Source organism: Pomacea canaliculata, linkage group LG2, assembly GCF_003073045.1.
Source record: "Pomacea canaliculata isolate SZHN2017 linkage group LG2, ASM307304v1, whole genome shotgun sequence".
Taxonomy (NCBI): Eukaryota; Metazoa; Mollusca; class Gastropoda; order Architaenioglossa; family Ampullariidae; genus Pomacea; species Pomacea canaliculata.
Genome location: NC_037591.1, coordinates 1,728,574 through 1,755,893, shown reverse-complemented (window position 1 = coordinate 1,755,893; position 27,320 = coordinate 1,728,574). Strand labels below are relative to the sequence as shown.

At 42.3% G+C, this 27,320-nt stretch overlaps 1 protein-coding gene across 2 annotated transcripts; it reads right to left on the bottom strand.

Annotated features, from left to right (window-relative positions):
• Nucleotides 1–1,456: 1,456 nt before the first annotated feature.
• Nucleotides 1,457–10,985, bottom strand: LOC112557474 (ATP-dependent RNA helicase DDX19A-like). Of its 2 annotated transcripts, none has more exons than XM_025227352.1 (12): nt 10,918–10,985; nt 9,978–10,039; nt 9,741–9,858; nt 9,253–9,391; nt 7,949–8,041; nt 7,645–7,747; nt 6,946–7,063; nt 6,076–6,253; nt 5,523–5,763; nt 4,666–4,828; nt 4,288–4,479; nt 1,457–2,853 (listed from the first exon to the last, which is right to left on the bottom strand). In XM_025227352.1, the coding sequence occupies exons 2-12, from the start codon at nt 10,032–10,034 to the stop codon at nt 2,792–2,794; spliced, it is 1,464 nt and encodes a 487-aa protein (XP_025083137.1). In that variant the 5' UTR covers nt 10,035–10,039; nt 10,918–10,985; the 3' UTR covers nt 1,457–2,791. The 2 variants fall into 2 exon arrangements, with proteins under 2 accessions (XP_025083137.1, XP_025083138.1); XM_025227353.1 differs by having other exon boundaries at nt 10,933–10,973.
• Nucleotides 10,986–27,320: the final 16,335 nt, after the last annotated feature.

The window sequence follows — 27,320 nt, the reverse complement described above, 5'->3', positions numbered from 1 at the left end:
GGCCAGCAAACACAGCAAACGAAATGAGTTTTAATGTGTTCTCCTTTCCCGTCTTTGCTTAACGCATGTCGATCAGGTTTGTGAATAGGTAAGTGGATCCAAGTCAACATAAAGCAGTTCTCTAATATCTTCAAATCTTCACATTTTAACGCTTTAATTGAAAAAAAAGGTATCCGTGAGCCACAAACAGCATCAACTTTTCGCTTTCTAATGGCGGCTGACCTACAAGTATCACGTGACTAATTTGTAAGGAGGAGGGGAAGGGGAAATGGCGTTTCCTGTTGTACATACAACGAGCAACAAATGTGTTATTACACTGGATGGTAGCTTCTGTACTCGGTGGCTGAATGGACCGAGGGCTACAGTCAGACTGACGACGGTTGTAGCCGAGTCGACTCGTGGCCGTGGTCCAGTCAACCGGCCGCCCGACCTCACACTTCCATCCACTCGCACGCCATCTTGCTTAGCTCCCGTCTGCTAACTCCAGCTAAGGTGTCGTGCGATGATGTTTGATGTCCTGCAGCTTTCGTTCCATCATTTTAACCCCATTCTGCCTGCCTCTCCACACAGCAGCGTGCGACAGCGTACCGACACCACCTCGGCGCACGCCGTCACCTTGCGAGTCTCACAAGAGTCCACTTCCGGTGCACACAACGACAGGCCGCGCGTATCAGCGCCTCGTTACATAGTTTTGCCTTCAGACAATAATTCCAAAACACTCAAGCTCCTCACAAAGGGAGAAATCTTTTTGCCTGTAGAGATTAGGGGATAACTATGAACAGATATCCAAGAAGTCGGTCAAGAAAATTCCACGATACATCGTCATTTAAAAAAAAAAAAAAAAAAGCAGCGATTATCACGCGACGATACAGACGAAAGCTGAGGTCGACATGAGGTCATGCGGAAACGTACCATGTAACATGTTACAATCGGTATTTAACCCTCTGCGTGCCACCTTTAATAACGTAATGCCTGTGATAATTAGCCAATCACAAGGTCCGCTTTTTTCAGACAAAGCACGAGCATGGCACAAACATGACCCTGTGCTGGGCAATGGATCTGCTGGCTTCATCGACGGTAATTCGGAATCCACCTTTGACCATCGGTACTCAGTCTTACAGCCATGCGGGATACTATCGCCACTACCCCTACATCTCGACTTCGAGCTTGTATTTTATTTGTGTTGCCACGACAACGGACTGGTACCAAAGCTTTGTGAAAGTTCGACAGGAATGGTCGCCAGGTTGACGAGAAAGTCGGCGGGCCGTTATCGCACTTTCACACACTGGGAGGACTGGGGTATGTGTGTTAGGGAGCGACTAGGAGTTGAACTCCTGCAAGCCTAACGATTGGCTTTAGATCTTTTACATTTCAAAACAAATATTAATTAAAACATAATACACAAATAACCAAAACCACACTTCCCAGTCACAGACCATATGTATCAACACAAAAAGATCTTTCCTCACAATTTTATTATCTACTTCAACGTTGAACATTTTGGATCAGTGTTGGATTCCAACAATACTTTTCCCCATAATAACTAAAAGTATTGTTGTGTGACATTTTGAAATGCACATATTGCATATCTCATATAAAATATAATTTACCAGGCTACATTACCTTCATTTTAAGTTATGATTAAAGATTTATATAAAAACGACTTGCAATAAAACAAACATATTTAAATATTACCTCAGATACAATGTTCTGATGTTCAGTTTTCAAGCGGAAAGCACTAAATACCTCTAGGTAGGAAAGGTATATCTGCAGATACATCTGTGGGTGTAAGGCACTCTAGCCTTTCTGTATACAATTGAGGACACGAGGCCCACCCATGGTAACTGGATCCAAGGACAGCACTGTCTGCAGATCTTCAGTTTGTCTCCCCTTCTTTTATGATGTACCACTCTATCCCCCCCCTCCCCCAACGTAAAAACTCTTCTGTCTTTGAACTAGAATTCAAAAACCCAACAGAAAGACCTTTTTTTTAAAAATCATACAGCCATTATTTAATCTGACAAACACCAAATGTCACAAAATTTAGAACACATTAGGCTGCCAAAATTTTTCAAATGAAACCAATAAGACACAGGATAACAGACTGACATCAATTGATAAAAAAACCTCCATCATCACACGGATCGGGTAAGGTTCTCCACATACCATATGAATTAACAGAGTGAGAACCATTCCTTGAAATCTCTGCAGACTCTCGCTGAGAAGTTGGAGAGACAATTATTGTCCAGAAGACCTAACACCACAGTATCACGGCAAGAATGCATGAGCTTTGCACAGACTTGACACATCCCCTCCATTAAGTAGGATTACTAAAATGAAGCACTTATTTCATTCTTGTATTACACCACCTTGGCACCTTTTCTTTTTGCAACATATTATTAAAAATACACCAGCAATGCACCTCTTGTAAGTTGCTAATCTGCAATTCAAACAGCAGTCTGTTCACAGAAAAAACTCCCGGGTAGCAGACATTTTCTCTACAAATCTGCAAAGGCAATTTCTTTTATTTTTGACATCTCCATAAAAAGTGTTAGGTACCAGATACAATCCTTTTCTCATCAGCCAGCACCAGCCCAGCCATATATAAGGGAAAAGGCTGCAGATCATGTCCTTGAGAACAAATCCTTAATCAAAATAATGCTCTCTTTCTTACCGACAACCTGCTTCTATTATGAAGCACGGCTCATATAAAATGACAGAAAAGGCGTATAAACTGTTTGCTTTTTTTTAAACGTCTGACATCATATTCTCAGAGGAACACAGGCCATCTTCAGCTGGCAATTTTTTCAATTTCATCTAGGTCATCAGCATCTAATCTCTCAATCTTGCGTCCTGGAAAAGAAAGGTTGTTGACAATAGCTATGAAGCAAACGAACTGAGTACGACTAGCTATTACTTTAGATGTGATGACTACTCACCCTTACTGTTAAGCACAACCAGTTGGGAAGAGAAAATAAGGAGTATGGGGAAAGGTGAGACCACAAGTGACAATGTTACCTATTATGCCAATATCCAACAGAAAAGGCAAATGCTAAGAACATTTCAAGCTAACCATTAGGTAGGAGTAAAGATCCAACATTTAAAATGTCTGAGCCATGGTAATATAGCGAATCTCCAAATGACTAGCAATTAAGCTGTGATTCTGGATCTCCCCAACTGAGGAAGGCAACGACAATAATGACAACCTTAAATAGATGATTAGCTTGAAAGTTACTTTTGTGTTGTTGGTCATGTGATCAGTGAGGATCACTGGGATATAGAAAGATTTCAGCCAAACATCTAAAATTCCCCTTTACAATTAGTTTAAATCAGTTTAAATAAAACTTTGATTATTGTCTCCTGACCCACAGACTGAAGATCAACAACAGAAGCATTTTGACCATGTGCTCTGATAATATTTTCCTATGAAAACTTTCCCACCACTTGCTGCTTCATATTTTTAATCTTATCTGACCCTCAGCCCCATCCAGCTCACTTAACTGGACAGGTCCCTTAGTTTCCTCACACAGCTGTAAAGAAAGGCTCTCCACAGGTGTACTCTGTGCGCAAGGATGAGTTCATCATAGAGTCAAACAAGAAGCTTTATAACTAAAGTTTAGTATTTGTTGTTAAAGTGTTATTCCAGCTCACAGTAAATGAATCTTTATAACTGACATCCCCAATGTGAACAATGAAGTTGACAGAAATGACATCGATACTAATAGGGAAAAACAATTTACATACACATGACATCAATGTGAAGCAAAACCCGTAGGAAAAAAAATTATTTTATTTTAAACCAATAGCCTATTTAAAATAAAGAACTCAAAAACAGCTTCTAAAAATGAACCAAAGTTCAAACAAGTTACATGCTAAAACAAAAACTGTAAAGTGCTGCTACTTTTTCATTTTAAATAATTTTACCTTTTTAAAATTTTTGTAGAATGTTTAACACTCCATAAAGCAATTTTCTAACTCACTGCTACATTTTGTCTACAAGATTGGTTAAAAAGGTTTAACCCTCAGTCCTCTCCAGTTCACATAACTGGAGAGGTGCTCAAATGTCTACACATTGCTGTGAACACATGGCTCAACAGCTACACTCTGTGCAAGGATGGAATCATCATGGGGTCAAACTGTCCAAAGTTAAATATAGTTCTACATGTGAATGCACAAACATTTAGTGAATCTAATAAGAAAACAGGAAATAAAAATATGTAAATATATTGCTGTACAAGCTACCATGCCTGAATTCCACAGGCAGATGTGTCACTAAATCATTCTTACCAAAGTGCTTTTCAATTGCCTTGAGGATAGCCATGGATCGTGGTCCATCTACCATATTGACTGCCAGTCCACTCTTCCCAAACCGCCCTGTACGACCAATTCGATGCAAATATGTCTCGCAGTCTGGTTTATAGTCCAGAGTCACAGGCAGATCAAAATTCACTACCACTGTGACCATTTCCACATCAATGCCTGCAAATGAATAGGCAAAAATGCATCTAGTTTCTTAGATTATCAGCATTTACAACTCTGACCATCAGTTTTGCAATCCAGTTTATTTTCTGTTAAGAATGGCCTTCAACCACACAATAATTAACCCACCACAACAACCCCCTCCCCACATTAAAAAATAAAGGGGCAGCACCCATCTCCTGTTACCTCTAGCTGAGACATTGGTGGTGATGAGTACTTTCTCTTTGCCATCACGGAAACGCTTTATAATTGCTGCCCTCTGTTCAATGGTCAACTCTCCACTCAGCAGCCCAACCGTGTGGTGCTCTGCTGTCATTTTTTCAGCCAGCCAAGAGGCTGTTTTCTTTGTCTGAAACAAAGCTGGTTTTTTATAAGCAGAAACTCAGCCCAAAGATTTAAAATTTTTAATTAGTTTATGCAATCACTGTATACAATAAGAAAGCAAAACAAAATACAGATGTTACACGACACAAATATTGCAGACCTTTAATCAGTGTGTCATTTGATGTGCATCTCTTATTACAAACAAAGATGACCAACTTAAGGAACATGTCCACTTATCAAACATATAAATGTGGGCATAAAGGATTTAATGTCCGCTCTTTCTTGCAACTGGTGTTATTGAAACTAATGTCTCGAGTTTTCCAAGTGTCAAGTGCTGATAACATTCTGTATTATTTTGCTTAATATTATTTAGCATTAAAAACTATGTCTACAGTCTAAAGTAAATGTAAGTGGAACAATTTGGAAAACAGATCCCAAATCTCTATAAGAATGGCATGGGAGTGGGTATCCAGAATTGGGCAGCTAGTAGGATGAACTTTACATGGTCGTGTCATCTAGTACAGCACAAAGAACAATAATTTTTATAGGTGTTTAAGAAAAATTGTTAGTAGCTGTATCTATAGAATTACTTCACTAGCATTTCTCAACATAATCATATTCTGGAAATTTCTTAGTTATCAAGTTTCATACAAAAATGTGCACAAATTCCTCAAGTTTCTGGATTTTGTTTAGTGTGACAATTTCTTAAATACACTCACATGACAGAAGATCATAGCCTGGCCGATAGAGATGGTACCGTATATATTGCACAGAGCCTGGAACTTCTCCTCCTTGCTGTTGCACTCGATGTAATACTGCTTAATGTTGTCAAGAGATTCTTCCTCTCGACGCAGTCGGATGATGACTGGGTCCCCTGGAATAATTTTCTGTGCAAACTGCATCACAGTCTGATCATATGTTGCAGAGAAAAGTAGCATCTGACAGCTACTACTTAGCTTTCTGCAAAAAAAAAAAAACCCCAAAAAATAAAAGTTGTTTTTTATAGCACATGACTACCAAGGCTAACTAGCACTTTGTAATTGCTTTAAAGTTCTGAAGCAAAACCAAGTTTTTTTTCTCTACATCAACAACATTTCTGTCCTAAGCCAACTAAAATGGTTGCTTTCTTCTGTATCCCCAACCAGTTTTTTCCTTCTCTCATTTAGATCATAACATGCATATGCTACACATTGGAATGAGAACACAAGGCAACACAATTCATGTAGCACTCGACCCCAGCTCAATACAATATTGTGGAAGGAAGTCACATACTTCTGAATACGTGTTGACTGGTCCTGATGACCCTGCATGGAAATCATGACGTCAGCTTCGTCTAATACAAACACCTTGATTTTCTCTAGTCTAATGGCTCGTAACTTTAAGCCCCAGTCCATGACAGTGCCTGGCGTGCCAATTATAATGTGTTCTGTTAACTGCTCATCTCGTGTAACTGTAACAATCACAACAAACCAATCACAAAATGGTGTGCCATCTAAAAATATTGCTTAATTCCCTTTCTGAAACCTATCTGATTTGAAAGAGAAGAAATGTCAAAGAATCTGTGTCAAAGGTTTCTTCTATAATATTCTAAAACAGTTACAGGCAGATGGGGGTGAACCCAAAAGGAAAAAAAAGCAACATCGAAAAGCACAAAAGTCCCCTACAATCAACTGCTTGAGCTTGTAACAGAGGAAAGATAAAACTCTTTGTCAAACCTGCACATTTTGAATAATTTTCTTGTGTTCTATGTGACAAGTTTACATACTACCAACTCTAAGGTGACCAGACGTTCTAATTTAGGTGGGACAGTCCCGCCTGCTCATAAAATGTCTTGGCGGGATGCCCAATGTCCCGCTGTAATCTAAAAAGTTGATCAATGTCCTGCTTGTATTTAAAAATCTGATTACTGTACATTGATTCGCATCCCTGCCCTTGGTTATGGCTTTTACCTCTTGATTAATAATTTTGAATTTGTCTCCTAGTTTACTGCCTTTCACCACCACCCCAAACACACACACACACTCTTTTCGCTTTTTTTTTTTTGGTGCTCTTTGACGGTGACGACACCATGATCCATGATTGGCACGTGTTCCGGTTTCAGTCCCAAAACATCTGGTCACCTTAACCAACACCTATTCTTACCCCGCTCCCCTCCTCTCACTGCATAACGGATCTTCAGATCCTCCATAAACTTTGCCATTTTTTCTGTCACCTCTCCTATTTGCAAAGCCAGCTCATATGTTGGGGCCAGACACAAGCACTGTACACAGAAAAGACAGCATATTTTAACACTAGCATCAAGTACAGTCATAACTCTTCTTGCTAAATATGTAAAGATTTTATAAATCCAAACCCTGATATGTTTTGTAAATACAATACATACAGTTGGCACCAGAGGTATAGCATATTCGATGCATCTGCAACATGGCTAGAAAAAACATGTTCAGCTATCTCCCTGGTGCACCGTTAAAACCGTTTTCACTCAAATTACTATGATCAAACTTTTTATAAGCCAGTCTTTTCATAACTTCCTCTTACTGCAAATAATTTTCCTCTATTGCTACAAGACTTCATGAGAGACTGAGCATTACAAAACTATTTTACAAGAATATTAATGAAACAGAATGGTTGTAAAGTGTTCAAAACTTTATAGCACAGTTTTATATCAAACTACAAGCCTTAGCTCCAGAGTTAACATGATACATAATGACAGAAATACAGACCAACACTGTAAGAATGTTCTTAGCAATTGTTGATGGAAATGAAAGAGTACCTGAAAATGCATATGTATCTCAAGTGAACAAAATTACTCAAAAATATATATATATAAAATTCCCCTACCTGTGGGTAATTTTGACTGATATCTACACGACTCAGCATGGTCAATACAAAGGCAGCAGTTTTCCCAGTTCCACTCTGACTCTGAGCGATCATATTTACAGGTCTGCACAAAAAACAATATAGGATCATGAACTTGAGCAGTCTGGGCAATAGAGAAATTACTTTTACTCAACTACCAATATATGATTCCCCTGCTAATGCAGGCCGCACGGCACCTGCTATACAGCACACAAAAATTTGTCACAGATCAAGTGTATGTCTGCAAGATGTGCTGCTCATAAAGAAACAGGAAAGTAAAACTTACGGTTCTGCAAGTAGCGCTGGCAATGCTGTCTCTTGAATTTTAGAAGGAGCATTGAAGCCCATAGCATAGACACCTTTTAAAAGCTCTGGTTTACTGGGCAAAAAAAAAAGCTAAATAAGAAGTAGTATTTAAAAGTGAGGTATCTGACATGGAAGACAACACACCAAAATATTTCTGAATGAACAATCTAAGCTGCTGAAGGATTCTGAACTTGTAAGCCTAAGCTCTCCATTTTATCTCTGGAAGTCATGTGCATCCCTATTTTTACATACTCTGTGTTCAAACTCAGAAGGGACGTTAACTATACTACAGCAAATTGCAGGAATGGATAACTAAAATGAAAAGAAATCCTGGGTTTATCCACATAAAAATTTTCCAAGAATATTCTCTTATCATTAGCTGAATAAAGCTGTGCATCTTGACTGCTTTGAAAGCAGTAAAAAATTAGCAAAACACTATCTTGGAGACAAGTATTTACATAGTGAAAAGCATTCATTCTTTAATGTTCAAATTTACTACAAGAAATTTCAGACACAATGTCTTAGAGAACATTTTATAGTTCAAGAATATGTAAAATTTTCTTTTTGCGGGCCGGTCTCAAATTTCTAAGCTATGCAGCGGCCAGTAAAATACCAAAAACTCACATCAGCTGACTACACAGCAAATCTAGTGATAATGGAATGGACAACAAATAAGTACACAATGGCATTCACTTACCAAATTTACTGTGTAAAGTGAAGCTGTTTGAATTTGCTAATATTAAAAATTGAAACTAGACTTTCCTTTAAAGGCCTCTCTGACTCCATCAGACATATCAGCTGTGTTATTTATTATCTCTGTACTTTGTCTGTGTTAGAATGCTATGGACTGCCAATTTCTAATGCTGCTGTAATTGATAAATTGAATTTCAATCAAATTAACCTAGGCTGAATTTTTAAAAAATTAAAACAAGCACACTTCACATTTTGGCAGACAAGCCAGACCAAAGACATCTGCAGGCTGTACTTAGTCCACCCCTGTTTAAGAAGTTACCTAGGCTGTAATTCTTGTATTTATATACTCTTTCTTCTTGTTCTATTGTGCCTTCGTTTCAAGTAATGTTGGGAAATTGGTTTCTTTTTTTGCATGGCAGTCAAGGGATAGATGTAAAAAAGCATATCTTCTTATTCTATTATCCTCGTTAATAAAGATTTGTCAATTTGTCCCTCTTCCTTTATATACAATGTTATTTCTACGTTTTATATAAACAAAAATGCATTATTTAACAATCTTCATTGATAACTTGATAAAAGCATTCAACTCACAGTTTAAGAGCTTCAAAGGATTTAACGGAGTGAAGTGGGGAGTTGGGATCTTTTCGTAGAATTTCGATGTCTGTTTTAGCTTGCACAAGTTTAGACCGCAGAAGTTTCTGCAGCAGTGACTGGTCCTCCTTCGAAACTTCTGTAACAGAACCAAAAAATATTTTGCCAGAAAGTGTTTGTAAAGCACATTGAGTATATAGTGCAATAGAGGAATATGCTATATAAGCTGCAGAATTATTTTTATGAAATTGTTCACCGATATCACCTACTAAAATGTATACAAGCCTGACCAACTGCAGATAGTTTTTGAATGATAATATACCTTTTAGGAAGACAGAACAGTTCTTTGCAGTATGGTAAACTAATCTATAACTTCCTTCCTTCACGCTATTTATTTTGCTAATTTACTTTTCACAAAAATGATATCTGAATATCAATCATAAATGTATGAAAGAGGACCAAAAATATGAAAGAGTTTAACATTTTACCTTTTTCATCTTCAGAAGCACTGGTGTCATTTGATGGTGTTACACTAACTGCTGCAGCACTGAGGGTTGATTCATCCCCTAATGGCAAGTGACCTTGCTGAATTGTAAGGGTACCAACCTGAATATGTTCAACAGCAATTACAGCGATTCTTTAAGATCAAGTTAAGCATCAATCACTCAATCTTTTATCCCTCACACTGATATTAGGAATAAAATTTGATAGATAAACATTTGTACCTTGTCTACCAAGGTCTTTTCCTGTTTATCCACAAGCGCTCCCCAATCCTCCATCATAATTTCTGAAAAATAAAAAAAACATAAAGAGCATACAATCATTATCATTATATAATAGTGATTATTTGAATATCAGAATAATTTATAGTAATTATCACATGCTTAAATCTAAAAAAATGATATTTTTTCTGCTTTCAGCAATAAGGTCACAACTTGCACACTTCATTATTAAGGCTTGGATTTACTCTAAACTGGGTTAGTGCACTGAGATTATGGTGGGAAGTATTGTGCTGCATATGCTCTTTAAATCTACTGGTGGTAAGTGTTGACCTGTCCGGTTATTTGTTACTTGGTTCAAATACTTGATAATACAGAATCAATCTGCAAACAAACCGTACACCTTTCCAACACAGACTTGGGTGGAAATAGAATGTTCTGGGTGAGACAGATTACATTTCAGATTATTTAATTGTTAAGGCTCACGATGTTGACGCATTTTCAATTTTGGATATATTTCGCCAGTACTCAAAGGAGTACACACTCTCGACTCATGAAAGTAACAGAGACATCATGTTTTTAATGGAGACGTCTAAAGCAAATGACTTGGGAGTTGTGTGGGAAAGTTGGGAGAGAAGGGGAATAAAGACATCTTCGGGATCAACTGGCGTACACCACGTAGTTTCAAGATCAACTTAGTTTGGCAAACTTCACACAACACAAATACATACTATGAATGTCTCATCTTACGTTTTTCACTTTTACAACCGTATTCTTAGAAATGTTGGGTTTCTTTGTAACAATTTAGTCACAAAGAGAAAGTGCGCGTTCATGGATCTATCTTTGTTTTCGTGTGGGCTTTACGCACACGCAAGCACAGAGCGACAGACACACAGAGAAGCCGACATAGACAGAGAGCGAGACTAGAGAGAATATTTTTGTTTACCACAACTTTGCGCACCACAATCTCCACGAGTATTGACGCCGAAAATGGCTGTCAGCAAAGCTAATTTCAAATTTGCGTGCTGTAGTTTCGTACTATGTTGTTCGTATATTTTCACAAGTAAAGATCTCGAACATTTTGCAAAGTTGTTGTGTATGTTAAAATATTATAATAAATGTTATTTACAATTTAAGAGTATTCGAAAATAATGATCGAATCCTTCTAGCCGAAAATCAAACTTCGTGGACAGGAGAGTTTCCATGGATGCGTAATACAAGTTCGTGGTTCTACCGTCAATAATGAAGTTATAGCAATTCAGCATCTATATGTGAATGCAACATTCATAATTTATAATCAATTTTCCCATGTGCTAAATAGACCAGTGCTGTGAATGAAATAAAACATAAGGCTGAAGATAACAGTAACAACTAAACTTACGTTACATCTCAGACTGTAGATGTGATTGTGTAAACATTTCATTAACTTCATTGACGTTTTTGCAAATTCATAAACGAAGAAGAATAAATGTATGAAAGCAGGATTCTAGAAGAACCAGTTCAGATCGCTATTATTTTTTAAAGTCAATAGGGGCATAAACTTTAATCAGATTAATGTATGAGAAAGTTCTTGGAACTATCAAACATTTGTAACAACTGTACTTGCATTGCCCTAGAATGTTTACATTTTGGTAACAGTTTTGATGCTCAGTTCATAAGGACCCATTCATCTAAACAACAATGCCTCATGTGTCCTATTATCATATGTACAATGCCTTCAGCCTCTTGATAAAAGCTATTTATGCTAGCATGTCTTCTGTATAATGCATGCCACTTACTAAAAATCTTTATATTTAAGTTGTTTCAACATTAATTGTTTACAGAGTCAAAAGTAGGAGTAATTTTTATCATATCGTGCTTTGTTACAAACTGTCTTGGAGATGGCAGTTGGGATTGCATACTTATATTCTGTATCACCTGAAAATAGTTTTCAACATTCCAACACTTCAAGTGACAAAGTACATGTATTGGTTTCTTAAATAATTCACATTTTTTCACATAATTCGAATTTATGTAAAACAAATTTTTAATAAGTACATAAGTTGATAATTAAAGAAAACATCGCATAGATTATATGATTACAATGCATGTGGAAGTTGTGTAGATTATGTGTATGTATGTGTGTTTGTTATTGTTAAGTATTCTGCATAGAAAATGCAAAATTTAATTTCCAGTTGTATATATAAAGATTATGATCATACTTATCACTCAAATCAATATAATAAGCTTAGCATTACAGCTTTTTAATGAGGAAAAATATTAGACCATTTCAAAATTTAAAGAATAGATTGTCACTTTTCACTCCGAAGCTTTGCCTGCTTGGTCTTTTTGTGCAGTACGTGTTTGTGTGTGTGTGTGGCTTCATCTCCAATGATGCTAAATACATGTACTTTCTATCCCAACTCGCCACATTCACAACCTTTTCAAAGTGAATATTCCACCTTGGCAGAAGTTTCATATACATGATCAAGACCATATTCGTGTTCCAGCAGACTGTTTTAAAGATTTCATAGTCATGACTTTGAAAAATATATGATTTCTATTTGAGACTAATATAGTATGTAGGAATACACTCAACTGGTTGTTGTGGTCCATCTTTACCTGTCATCAGTTTAAGGCCTTGAGTTACTTTGCAGTCCATCATAGTGTTTAAAAGTTGTTGAGCCATAACAATGTTTCATAGCAGGCAAAGATTGAAACGGAGGTTTCGTTTAGCGTAGACTGAGATGTTTACAAAAATAAAATAAATCAGCAGACGGAAGACGTGGTCAAAAGCAGGACTGTCCTGCCTACATTAGGATGTCTGGTCACCTTACACAAGGCGGTGCTGTGTGCCTGTACTGGAAGTCGGTGGTGGTGGACCATGGAGTTTGTGCTGAAAACATGGTCTAAGATCATAGAAACCTGAGGCACTCGGCAGTCTGCTATCCGGTATCTGTGCAAAACAGAGGAGTGCTGAGGTATTAAGACAGATTCATATTCCACTGCATAGTTAAGAGCTGGGCACTTATTATCTCTGGTCATAACTTGGGTGTAAGTTAGGGGCATGTGTGGGAGATGGAGACATTAAAACAGGTCATGAAGTGAGGCACATGTTTTCAGTGAAAACGACAGGGTGGTGGGGAACGGGTGAAATTGGGGTTAAGAGAAAATTGCTCCCTCAATTGCCAGTAACAAACTTTTCACCAGAGTCGTCTCCCACCAGGTAGTCTGAGAATGAAAGAAAAGAAGTGCTCTTGTTCTAAACTTGAAATATGCTTGAATGGTCCTTGACTGGAGAAATGTGCAGGCAGCCGGCTGAATAAGAGGCACACCCTTTGTGATCCCATCGAGACCTGTGACAAGATGACCATAAGATCTTTGTCACATAGCCAGGGCGTCAAGAGGTCAGCGTCGGTTTGAATGGCGACCCCTTCTCCCGCCGATAGCAGTTTTCAGTAGATTGGTTTCATCTTTCGTCACAACTGAAACTTCAGTGTATGTACCTTTATCTAACCACCTTGGCGAGCATGATGGATGTACATGAGCGACGTTTGGCTTCGTCTTCTCCATCTCGTCGTCCTGCCTTCTTCTCCCTCTGTGAGACTCTCTGCATCTTTTCCTCACAGATAAAGCACCTCAACAGTCCTTCAGATGAGCTGTCAATGGATCCATCTGCGGTCCATCGTCTCAACCTCAGATGAAGTGTCAGTGGTGTGTGTGATGTTGGTGCGCACATGATTATTCTTAAGGCACGTTTGCTGTTTGTTTTATTATATATATAAAATTGTATTTCGATTCGCCATTTACCAACCGCTTCACTGAAAAAGTAGTAGCAGTTAGGTTGTGGCGCTGTGTGAAGGATCGAGCATACTGAACACAACTGAACCTGTCGAGCTCATCTCGCCCTGGGTAGGTGCCCTCTTGTGTGATGAGGTCTGCTGTTACTTTGTGAGTCATCTGTGGGTCTGAAATCTTCAATCTGATAATGTGAATTTGGAAGTGATAGTGTGTACACGTGTGTAATATCATGTTCCTCCTGAGTGCTTTCATCTGTAGTCAGCTCGAGTTAGGGACTGAGGGCTGAACAAGCTTACCTTCGTTAGACCCATAACCTGGTTCGGCGGATATCAACCAGGTGAAAGTGGCCTCCACCGCGGGAGTCTCCTCAGACAGACCACCTGAGATGGTGATAAGCGGCCAGTGGGATGGGGCGGGTAGTGATTAGGTCGTTGATAGCCACTGCCTGATGGTCATAAACGCCCTCACGACAGGTAGCGGCGCTCTCATGACAGGGAGGGTCCAGGTGGTGTAAGCAGTGGAATCACTCCACCTTTCGTCAGAACCCAGAGAGAATGCAAGGATCAGAGGGGCTGAATCAAAGAGAAGGCCTCGACAAAGGGATACCACTCCCTCCTTCGCTGCATCCCAGGTGAGAGAAGACCGCACGGAGCTTTCAGATCACTCACGTGATCCAGGACGGAAGTGACGCAAGCTAAGGCCGTAAAGCTGTTTGGTCATGCGTCCGGCCGAGTGTGGGCGGTCCACGGTGGACAAAGCGCAGCCCGTGAGGGGTGGGGGCAATAGAAGGACGATGGTCAACGATGGTCAGCGCGTCCTGCAACGTGATGGCGACCCCTGGCGGAGGCTGTAAAGGCTGCACAACAAAGGGAGACCAGTCGAGCGTCGCATGAATTGATGACGTCTGTCCCCGGGGAGGCTTTGACGCCCAGTGGTGCGTGGGCACTACACCCACCTGCTACACCTGATGTAACCACACTCTGGGAGGATCACCGGCCCTCTGCATTCTCTCCCTTACCCGCAGCAGGGAGATAATGCTTGCCCCAGAACAGTTCCAACAGAAAAAGAACTGGAAAGGGAATCTCTCCTGCGGCGGCTACCATTCTTCAGGAATTGTTCGAAAAATCACAAAAGCTCAGGAGACCCTGTTTTCCATTTTGTTCATTCTCTCGGAGAGATTAATGTCAGAGGGAGAGCTACATAAACCACGAACTAATATCTCTGTCTACGTCCGTGCATAAACAGAACACCTTATAACTTCATAATCGTATTAATAACATGTTAAAATAACCAAATCACATACAGATGATTAGATTAAACTAAAGCAAGAAAACGCGTTTGAAAAAGTTGCTGACATTAGTCAAGTGATGTTTAAAATTGATGTTTGATTTATGTAAACTTAGGTTTAAATATTTACATCACCATCAGGGACAACAACTAGGGCGAAAGCTTTTAAGAATACAATATTTTGAAATGAACTTAACTCAGTGATTTGAAAAAAGTTCAGAACCCAAGAAAGTGCAGTTGTAAATAAACTATCGTATTTTATTAACGTTTTAGGTGTCTTCTTTACAACATGGGGAGCGGGTAGTCGAGTGATTAGAGCGCTGGGTCCAAAGTGAGAGGCGCACCGGTTCGATACCCGTGTAGCGCAGCTCACTTCCCCCAGTAGACCTAACTGGAATGGGTACCGGGCTCCAGTTGAGTAAGGCCCAGAAAAAAAGAGATGGGATGGTCCTTAGAACTATTTATTTTATTTAGCCAGTTTTGACAGACAGCTGCTTAGCGCAGACCAACAGGTAGTACAGTACAAACTAATGATATCGCATCAAAGTTGCTCTCTGGTTGAGATTATTGTAAACAACAAAAAGTCAAACATACAATTTAATTCTTAAGAAAAAAAAGTGTAAGAGAAAACACACGTGGAGACAGAGGTGAGCACATGACCAGCACAGACACGCCATGAGACACGCGTACACGTGGACTTATGCACAGCACTTACTCACTCTCATGTTTACTTGTCAACACCGAATGAACATGTCAACATATTTGCATTCTTTCATCTGCCTTTCCGTTTTCTTTCGTCTATTTTTCCTCTTTCTGGTTATGTTTTTATCTTCCTTTCTTTCCATCCGTTTATTTCTTTTTTTTCTGTCTGTCTTTTCTCGTCTCCTTGCTCTCTCTTTCCCCCCTCCCTTGTTCCTCCCCTTTTCCCCCCGACAGGTTACGATGCCGGCGAAGTGTGGGAACGCGCGTGTGGAGGCGTGCGGTGTGTGGTGACGTTGCACGCGACGTCCCGAGTGACTGCGGTTCCCACGCCAGCACGAGCCTGCCATCTGGTGGCTGTCATCAACACCTCCACCCGCAACCTGATGCCGGGGCGGTAACCCGCGCCCCCTGGGTCGCTGCACGACAGTTTGATGCCGACACGGGGTCAGGTGTTGGATCCTCTGGACAAACATGTCATCGCCAGTTATCTAGTCACCCATTCAGCGAGATGTTTTGTTCGTCAGGTACCCGATAGAAATACATCGCACGCACGCACGCACGCACGCTCACACACACAACATTGACTTTCAAAGGAAAGCAAAAGACTTCAGGAAACAGGACGAAACAGGTGGATGGTTGTAGCAGTCCATGCATCACTAATGGAATTGTGGTTCTGAAGTCGTTAAAAAAACACACCTGATCTTGATCATTCACAGTCGAATGAGTTGCTGAATCAGACAAAGCTCGACACCCAACACGAGAGGTTGTATCAATGACGTGGGTAGCTTAATATATAGAGATCATAGTCATTATAATCACCTGAGAACGAGGACCAAGAAATCGAAAGAAGAAACAAATCCAATCGACCTTAGTGAAAGTGGTTTTGTTTTTTTTTTTATATAAAAACCCGCAGGAAGGGAATCGTATGCAAATTTATTTGGGCCAAGATTCCTTCTTGTTCATAATTCAATCTCGATAAATCCCATGATGCAGTGTTCAGAGCATTTGAAGTCCAAACTAGACACGTGACAGTACCGTTGAAGGTGTCGGTGGGCGTGGGTCCACCCACTGTGCTGAGATTATTAGCTGAGAAATGTGTTGTCTAGCTGGTATGTTGTTTTAGTTTTTTTTTTATTTGTTTGTTAGTTTTTGTTAGACATTGAAGCTGATTCTACTGTCACAGAAAGTTCCAGCTTCAGTCTAACTGTAGCAAAATAACTGAGCTGCCATCGTTATTTATTGACCAAGCTTCAGTGACAAGAATATTTGCAGCAACTATCCGTGGATAGCCTACAGCCCTACACTATAAGACATCACTGTAGAGTGTACAGAATAGTCCCAGTAACTATCCGTGGATAGCCCACATTTTAAGTACATCAAATGTACTTTTGCTATCCATTATAAAACTTACTCGTAAGGTATGCGCTGTGGATATTTTTTCGTTCCTCAGTTCTTCTGACTTTCCCTAACTGATAGCAGCATGAACAAGAGCCAGTCGTGGAAGAACACGGGGAAGGAGAGAGAGAATAACACGGGTGGGAAAGGCACACGCGGAAATTGTACCCCGTAACCTTGGCAGCCTCCAAGGACGGAGTGGGCGGGATTTCAGTTTCCCGCCAAAACCCGTGGGCGGGGCTTGTGGCAGGCAAGGGGGCGGGACTACAGCGATGTAGGCTGGAAGCGGGAAGGGTGGATGGGAGAAGAAGGAGTAAGGAAGGAGGGATGAAGCGGGTGCCGGGTGGGAGGGAGGGAGAAGGCGATACCCGGGAGTGAAAGCAGTCGTCAATTCCAGCCCAGGTTTCGTCATGACACAGCGGGTCGCACGTGCCGTCGAGCGTGCGAGCCCGTGCTAGCGGAGCGTGAGAAAAGTTGTTCGCCCCTGGGGATTCCTTCCCCTCGCGCCATGAAATGGTTCGCCGTGTTCGGGTGCAGGTTGATGCTGCCTCGTTAGAGTGTCAGGTAAGAGCTGCACAAAGGTCAAAAGCCAGGGATTATATTTAGATGCCGCATTATTTTCTCGAAAGCTTTATCTTGGGCAGGTATCACTTGTTTCTTGTTAGTGGGGAAGGGAGGAGAAAATAGTCCAAGGGTAGGGGAGAAAAAAAGTTTGGTGAGGATGGATAAAGCTAATTAAATTTTGTAGGGTCGCATAATTAGTGATTTAAACAAATTTTAAAATAGGGAAAGCGAAAGTCGTCAGGCAGGTTGACAACATTAACACATTCCGCTTACTTTAGGATCGTCGAGCTAGACTGAGATAACAAAGAATTCATCATCGCCGTCATTAAAGAATACGATTTAAAGGCTGCGCGGTACATTCTCAAGCTAATTAGCGATCTCATAATTAAGGTAATTGTGATCTTATCGCTACTGAGATTAGGTTTCCAGTGCAGGGCCCTTTCACACGCTTCCCTGGCCGGCCTGGACAAATTACCTGCTGAAAACAGGTGTTTTGCGTGCGTCAGCGAGACGTCAACCTGACGACGCTGGCCAGTGGTAGTGGGGTGGGGTCCGGGGGCCGGGTGCTGGGAGTTGTATTCCAGCTGCAAACGGGTGCTTTTCGTTTTGCGGGTCGGGTGGGTGGGGAGGGGGAGGCTCACTGGCGGCCAGAGTTTGATGGATCAGGAAGAAGGGATCAGACAAACCGATCAGGTTCCACCAACTGCCGACTGGAGGGCGGCGCGCGCACTGACAGAGCGGAGAGAGCGTGTGAACCGCCGTGACGTCAGCAGGGGAAGCCTGATGGGCGCATGCCTGAAGGAATTCGGACATGCACGAACACATCTGTATACGAAATTAGTCCTTTATACGACACACACACACAGACACACGCGCGCGTGAACACACACTCACTTTCTCGCACAGTTTGTGTGGTTCACAGTCACAAAGTCCCACATGCCTTTACTGTTTGTTCCCACATTCCGCCGTGTGCGCGTGCCCACAGTTTCTCTCAAGTCTGAAATACTCAGGGAGCGTGCTGTGGGATAGCCTCCCACTCATCTGAAGCAATTGAACTCCCGGAACTGCTTTCGATGACAATTTCTAAATTAACATATACTAGAATGAAGGAAAATTTGACGAGCCTTCCTCCAACAAAGATTCCAAAAACATTAGAGATGCTTCCCGACTCCAGGACCATTGTATCTGTTTTAACCACTGTAGTTCTTCACATTCCACTCTCTTTAGATATCATATTATGTTTATTACTTCATTCTTTCTTAGCTTAGTCCTTTTTTCCCAGTGGAGCATAGGGCCGCAACTACACCACACCAGCGGACCCTGTTCTGGGCGTCCCTCCCCATCTGGGACCATGTCATCCCAACATTCTTTCACTACTTAGTTAATTACTTAGCATATTTAGCCTGTAAAGGGCGAGGGCTAAATGGAAAAAGGATGTCTCGCTTACTTATCGTTAATAAAGAATTGTCATTGTCATTTGTGTCTCCACTCTTGTACTTGTACTCAGTCTCTCTCACACACACAACTGACCAGGTTTGCGTGCTGACAGACAAGGTCAGAGTTCAGAGCTCACGTAGCTAGAAGAGGGCGATTCCCACGCTGGGAACAGCCGTGACCTCTGACTGCCGGCACCTCGCGTGGCACGTGCTGGTGATTAGCCCTGTAGGCCCCACCCAGCCAACTATTCTCCGGGCTGGCGGGAAACAGAATTCACCAGGAAGCCGCGTTCCCAGACCTTGCGTGGGAAGGGAGGGTGAAGTGGATAGGATGGGGGTTGGGTGATAGAAGTGCGACAAATTTTTAACGGTTCCTGACGGCTTGACCAGTCATGGGAAAACCAGTTGTCTGGAGCCAAGGGCAGACAACAAGGGGTGGGGTTCAGCGTACCTCAGGCATTAAGTGGGAAACACGGACCGTCGATAGTCCCTCCATTTGGACGCCTGTATACAGTTGTGTGTGTGTGTAGAGGTGCGCACGTGTGGAGGTAAGAGGCGGAGGTAGAGACAACCACCCCGTTCGCGCGCAGCAGTTGGTCCCTGGCCGAGTATTCTTAGTGTTGTTTGACTCGACTGGTTCCTGCCCGCGACAGGTTGATGGCAACATCAAAGACTCCACAGACAACTGCCAACAGGTGGTTTGAGCTTAACTTCCAGTTGAGTTAATTCTTTCTTCGAAGCTAAACAACCCAGAAAACACGCGTGGAATCAAAACATCATCTCACGCATGCATGGAGCAGCTTTTACAGTAGCAGTTGACAGACTGAAACTTGTCCACCAATTTCCACTCAGACTTTGTTGCATAGTTAGATGACAACAGGATGAGATGGACAACTCGTCAGCAACACAACAGCAACAAACATTTACGACTGTACATTTTTAAAAGGTGCTAAAAGTCTACTGATAACCCTGATTTATGCTATAAATAATAAATTGGCATGCTCAGGTGAATTTTGTACATCCACGATACACGAGGCTAAAAATATTGGATAAAGGAGTCAAAAGTGTTTGAGAGCTACAGTCATGGTTCACACACAGACATGCACAAACCCACCCACATGAGCATACCCTGGCTCAGGCACATACACTTTCTATAAAAGCTCATCAAATTTACTTATGTTCTCTTAAAATGTTATGGTGCAAGCTGTTGGCTTTTATTAGGAGTTGAAATCCTATCTCCACCACCCTTTGCTCCGTCTGTCTTGGGTATATTTCATTTGGTCTTTTTATCCTAAAACTTCGCTTTTTAATACTTTTGGGCTGCCATAGTCTGCGCTGCGGACGACGTGCACGTGCGGTAAGGGGACACCACCTCGTCTGCTTAGCCTTATGATAAGACCGCGACCCTTGCGTCACGTTGTACATTCTTGACAGATTCTCTCCCCTAGCTAGTTAGCGTGAGCCGCTTATCAGGAGGCGAGCTGCCAGGTCCCACTGTCTGCCGTCAGGCGCACACGGCCACCACGCCGCAATCACTCCTGCAGAAATCCTTTGCGAGAAAACCCCCCCCAGCTTGTGTCAGCCATGTTGAATACACTGATTCTGTTTCATGAAAGCACGTGGAACAACATGAATCGCGGTGGTATGGGGTTCCTTGCTCTGAGAGTAATCTGTGCTCAACCTCACCCTTGTATACGCGAGTCACGCGAACTCACAGACAGTTGATACGTTCACGGCCCTGGCACGAGACATTGAGAACCATTACCACTTAGTCACGAGGCATTACAGGACTATGGAGGGTTTTGTGTATCTCGGATAGCATTCCTCTAGCTAGAGAGCTTCACTTGACAGCTGACGTCATTTCCGGAAGCCTTCTGAGACACCCCAATCGACGATGATTCTCAAAAGTCTCAAGTGACTCTGTGGCCTATGTGTTCTTTCTATGAACACCTAATACGGAAAATTAGGTATCGGCGTGATATGACTTCAAAGACACACCCGGAATCATGCTTCGAGACGAATAACAGTAGACCTGCCGGTAACCTGCTGTTGGGTTCCTATTGCTCCTGAGATCACTTTTTTTTTCTACCGTGACAAAAAGTCGAAATCCACGCGTACCCGACAGCAGTGACCAATGATGCCAGTGTATGTTTCCGATCCTTTACTCCCTACATAGCTTACATCTCACGATGTGTGGGGTTTGGGGTACGGGGAGATAAAGAATCACTAAGCACGTGACTTGAGTTTGAGATTTGTGGCTGACATGCGCCAGGAGCAGGCAACTAGCTGTCCACGCAGGATCCACACCTATCTGCTTCAAATCATGTTTGTGCCCAGCGCACGTCACGGGGAGTCAACGTCCTCTCTTTCCACCCCTACCCGGTGTAGTCACGTGCCGGCCGGCAGGCGCCGGGTAGGCGGTGACGCTACGCCCGTGTTTGCCCTTGACTACCTCAAGAGTTGTCTTCCCACGAGGTGTGAACTAGTCCGTCCACGATGTCTGGTCTGGATGATGTATAATGTACTACAGAGCTGATGTGGTCAGGTGCTAATGTATTCCCCTGTAAGATCAATGTCTCCTTGTGTCAGGACCATCAGGAGCTGGGGGAAGGAGGTGCTTCCTCAGTCCTTTAGTGACCCTCCCCTTATGTTGCTGATAAGCCTGGTGGCCTGTCACCTATACCATGAGGTTTGGCTACCCTGGATTCAGCTCTCATCTTGGGCACGCTTTTCTTTCTGTGCATGAGACAACTGTTTACAAGGCTGGCTGCCTTGCCGTGAGATAGCTCAGTTGCTGGCTCGGCATAAAACACCAATTACCCCATCCCCCCCCCTCCCTTTAATGTTGCTGCCTAATGCTTTCAGTGAAGCAAAAGTCCGGCCTCCGTCATAAGTAGGCGACATTGCATTCTTCAAAGCGAATGTTTTATAAATAAATAAGTACACTCTAAATGTACGTACATCAATAATAAAAAAAAAGACAAGAAGTGACCAGCTGAGTTCCTAGCTAATTCCAGCACCGTACACAATACATACTTCTGACCTAAGTGTGTGATATAAGTCTAAGATGTACATGTATTCCGTATACCATTCTGTGAGAAAGACGCCTCCTTCCCTTTTCGCGTACGTCACCTGGAAACATCCAAGTTTGTGAGTACCGTGCTGTGTTTTGTTGTTAAACATATTTTGTTCTCAATATCAGGATAAGTCAAGATTAAACAAATATTTTTACAGGGCAAATTTAATGCCAGAAGGAAGAGTTAAAGAATGTCTACGAAGATACAGCGATCTGAGACTGTAGCAACCCACAGGCGTTGTGCACCCTTGCTGCGGGCTTCAGACAAAGAGAGACAACCACGTTATGTCAAAACGTAAACAGGGTACGTGTTATCTCCCTTGATCAGTTCACTCCGACGTCGCCGACAAATCAGGATTTATTTGAGGATGGAGTGAGCTAGAAATTAATTTGCTTTAAATGTCAATATAACATGATGGGAAAAATACTGTCTTCTGGGATTTGACACCCTTGAGTGCTTGGTATGTGCAACGTGACTTACGGCTGTTTTAGTATCATAGTAATTTATAGTTTCCAATGAATTACAGCCCATTATTTCAGTTTTCACGATTATTTCATTGTTGTAATATAGTGTTTTTAACTATTGTAATCTTAAGTAATCGTCTGCTTTATACCTTCTACATTTAAAACAAGGATGGGCAAACTACGGCACGCGGACGTCTTTGGACCGGCCCATCTGATAACGTGAAGCGCACTTGTTTTGTTTTGTTTTTTCTTCTATTCAGCCTAGCTTAATTTGACTGAAATTTAATTTACTTTGTACAACAGCGTTAGATATCGGCAGCCCGCAATATTCCAACACAGACAAAGTACAAAAATAACAAATAACACGGCTGGCATGTAGTCGTCAGAAAACATCGGGGCGGGGGTGGGGGGTGGCTGCCTTCAAAGGAGAGGCTGATTTTAGAATTTTATTGTGAGCGAATTCAAATAGCTTCACTTTACACAATAAATTCGTAAATGAGCGCGGTTATGTACTCATTTGTTGTCCAGTTTATTATCACTAGGTTTGTTGTGTAGTCACCTGGCCGGGGTTTTTGGTATCTTACCGGCCCACCGCGAAAAGAAAACCTTGCCCTCAACTGTTCTAAAAGTACATTTTAAGAGTTTAGAGCTTTCAAGAAGCAAAAATCTGTTGATTTAATTAAAACATCGGAATTAATTTTGCAGTCTTCATCCATCCAACTGTATATAAAAGGCACGCAAAAAAAACTAAACACAAACAAAATCACCATTTTCGACCTCTACTTTGACTCGATGACCTTGTTCGAGGATAGAGTTGTTTTCACTTTTTCCGTTGTTTATGATTGAGCATCAGTTTTCAGGGCTTGTTGTCCGGAGTTTTCTCCGGGCTCTTCAGTTTCTTCCCTTTCATCGCTTTAACCCATAGTGCGAAATGACTGTTAGTTGCACCAAGTCCCACCCAGATTGTGGTGAATTGCGTGTCCTTTCACAAGACAGAGGTGTTAGTAAGCGAAGATTTATCTTCCTAGGGAAGTAGTGCCCTGCTAATAAGGAATGGAATAAGGCTCACTCTTTATCCCTGGAAGTCTACATACAGTAGATTTGTTTAGTGCTAACTGTTGCTTCACGACATCCACGATTAACAATACCGAAGGCAAAAAGATGCAGTTAGTGCTTCACCAAGATCTCAGATTGCATTATAATCCTCCTGTCCCCTTTCCCCCTCCATCCCATGGCACCTGTCTCTCCACTCTGTTTTAACACCCTGGGCCCAGCTATTCGCTATTCATCTGGTGCCATGAGAACAACAGTGATCACCGAGTGGCGCTAACGAGATCCACTTCAGACCATGGCGTCCAGTCTGACACCTCCGGCTTCCCTCGTTTACTCTCGTCTCGTGTTGCACTCTCAGCCGCCGTCAGTCGCTCTCACCGGTCAGACAAACAACGCATCGTCTCGGTACACTTGCACGGGGCAGCGGTGGCCAACGCACAAATACCTGTCAAGTCAAGGGAAGCTACCGTAGTTTGTGTTTACCATCAGACTGACAAGTTGCGTCCCTTCGTAATCAGAAAAAGACTTCTAGCAGTCCACGTATGTCGTGGCGGGCTGGAGATATGCAAATGTTTCTTGAGCCAAGTTGCACTCAGTCCTGAAGGAGTTGAGTAGCGAGGAAGAAAAGAGCGAAAATGAAAGCGAAGAAAAAAGATGAACACTGTAGATACCCCACCCACCCCCCTTTTTTAAAATTTGAATATAACAGATGCACGCAGGCTGACTCCTCTGAATGATTGGACGAAGCAAATAACGAGGATTGTGAAAGGCAGCCAACTTAATACAACAAGAAAAATAAATTATTTCCGTTCAACTTTTCTGCGTAGTGCGACGTTTTCATAACTCACAGATATAATTCTAAATGTTTCGCTCCATTATTACAAAAGTAGACATAATTAGCACCCAAAAGATGCACGATCAGACACACAAACATCATGCACACGCACGATACAGAGAGGTTTTAAGAGGAGTTGGCCTGTCTTCAGCAGATCATGTGATCACACATAGCATTGGTCTAAGTTCATAGAAATTGCAGGCCACGTGCCTTCAAAACCCTTCTAAACAATTTTTATAAGAATCCGCTCTCATTCTCACTTTCAGAATGTAACACAGTTGTTATTTTGAAGATTCGTGTTTAATCAGGAAGATGACAATAAGAGTGTATAAGAACAGGATACCCATCATTTTTATCAGATGGACATACAAACAACATTTTATTTCAAGCAAAAATGACGACCGGTGATACCATTAAGAGGTTTGTACACCAAATGCATCTGAACCTACAGATATTATCTGGGGCTAGATATTAAAGTCAGCAATCACTACCGGTGATAATACTAAGACAACAACAGAATCTGAAACTAAACGATTTAATCTACCCGTAATATGTGGCCATTCGTTCACCCACAAACATCGGAGGCGCAAAAGGTTTTACTCCCAATAAAAATATCAAAAGGTCCTGACGACAGGCGGTTGGTGGTCTAGTTGTAAGTTTTTTGTAAGTTTTTTCGTTCTGAGACTAATTATCCTAGTTTGATTAGTTGACTTCCTCCACCAGTGAGGGCGGTCCGGTGGCGCAACGGTTAGCGCCTGTCACCAACACAGTGATGGTTGCCTGTTCAGCTCTCGTCTCGGGCACACTGTTCTTTCTCTGCACGTGGCATCTCTTTACAGGGCTGTTGCCGTGAAATGATCTTAGCTGCTGGCTCGGCGTAAAATGCCAATCCCCCCCTCCAGGAATGTATCTCCTTCACACACCCACCACCCACCCTCACATTTCCATTTCTACCCCGCCCTCTCTGTCCACACCTTCTCCGCGTCGTCATCACCCGAGTGTTGATGTACACCACCGTCACGTGCAGGCGCACAATGAGTGTCTCCCGGGTGGCCTCATGATAGAGGAACGTACCCGTCGCCACGCTTGGTCCTTCCACCCCTTCGATCACACCTCGGGCCGCGCCCACCCACCTCTCCATCCGATCTCCTTCATCTCGCCAAGTATCCGAGATTAAATAACGGCAATGATACCCCTGGTGGAAGTGGGTTCTTTGACCGTCTCGCCGACAACTAACGGCACAAATCATTCTATTAGACTAAGAATGCCCCTCCACAGTCTAGTCACAGGTTAGGGCACAAATCAGTCTGTAGGCAGTGTAGGGGATTGTTTTCCCCGGCAGTTCTAGTCATGGGCCCGGGCAGCAGGCCAGTAATCCGCTCCGTTTATAGATAACTAAATCACGTTTTCCATTCACCTGGAGAAACAGTTAACGGCTTACAGCGTCTACCTTTTTTTTTTTCTTTTGAAACGGAGAGGTAAAGGTTCAAAAGCCTAGCATTGTAAGCGCAGTGGTTCGTCTTGTCCAGGACAAAGCAGATGAATGAGAGACTATCCCTCCGATGTTGTGACCTTCAGTCCTCCTTGATAAATCAGGTACCCTTGTGTTGCAGGGTGGATAGAGGGATCTTACAGTCTTAGGCCCGTACTCAACCCTGCCGCCTTCTGCTTGAAAGCTGAGAGCACCAACAGCACGGGGAGCATCTACTTAATCTTATATCCAATACAGCATCTAATGTCTAATGCAGTGCCTAACACTATTTAATGTAATCAGTAGCAAATGCAGCATCCAATGCAATATTTATTATCGACCAAAAGGACACACCTGTCACAGATTGACCAATACCTGTATGTACAAGGGCTGGAGGTGAAAGGATGGGGTAGGTTGGAGCAGAGGTATGTCAATGACTTCTAACTGTCATTGAAAAAAAAACTGTGAAAGTTTGTTTTCGCAACCCACTGTTTATCTCTCACATTCAATTGAAAATCGCGAAAAACGAATTGAATGCTAACCTAGTAATTTGATAATCACATTCCACCGTTCGTGTTATAAAAGTGTTAAGAAAACAACCAAAGTAACTAAAGACCAAAAGCACGTTCATCAAACTGTCTGTGTGGACAGACAGCGGGCAACCTGATAAACCTTTGTAGGATGCTGTCGAGTTTATCATCAGAAAAGTGTCAGACGAGTATCAAAAAACCCCGAAGTCATCAGAATTATGTTCTCTCACATACCTGTGGGTACCTGACTCCTCAGAGGGTTGGGGTAGAAAAGACAGAGAGGAAAAGAAGTGGAGCACCGCCCTCACCTAAACACCTGACCCCGACCAAAGTGTGGTCTCGTGACTCCCATAGGGACCAAAGGTCAAGCGAGCAGCATCTGACCAGACGGTGACCTCATATCATTGGCCTGTACTTATCGGAGTTCGTTGATCATCGACATGGAATCGAGTTTTTATTTTGAAATGCGAGCCCCGCCTCCCTTCCCCCGCTCGATGACTGACCCTCCAGTCAACGATATGATCACCGGCGTGGTGTCAGTACAGGGGTGAAGACTGCGATGACAGGAAGGTGGAGTGGAGATGGGGGAAACCTCCCCACATCAGAGAAAGAGGGCGTGGCGGAGGGAGGGGGAGACAAACAGTGGAGTGTAGCGGCGTAAATCTTGTAGACACCAAGCGCACGTTCATCAACTGTCCACAGGCAGCCGCCAGAGGAACAGCGACTTCAAGTCAGTCAAGCGTGACTACCACCGC

Excerpts from the sequence above, each read along its gene's own strand:
- LOC112557474 (XM_025227352.1), bottom strand. The coding sequence starts at position 10,034 with ATGATGGAGGATTGGGGAGCGCTTGTGGATAAACAGGAAAAGACCTTG. Across the intron at positions 8,042-9,252 it reads TCCTTTGAAGCTCTTAAACT|TAAACCAGAGCTTTTAAAAG; the intron begins GTGAGTTGAATG and ends TTTTTTGCCCAG. Across the intron at positions 2,854-4,287 it reads GGCAATTGAAAAGCACTTTG|GACGCAAGATTGAGAGATTA; the intron begins GTAAGAATGATT and ends TTTCTTTTCCAG.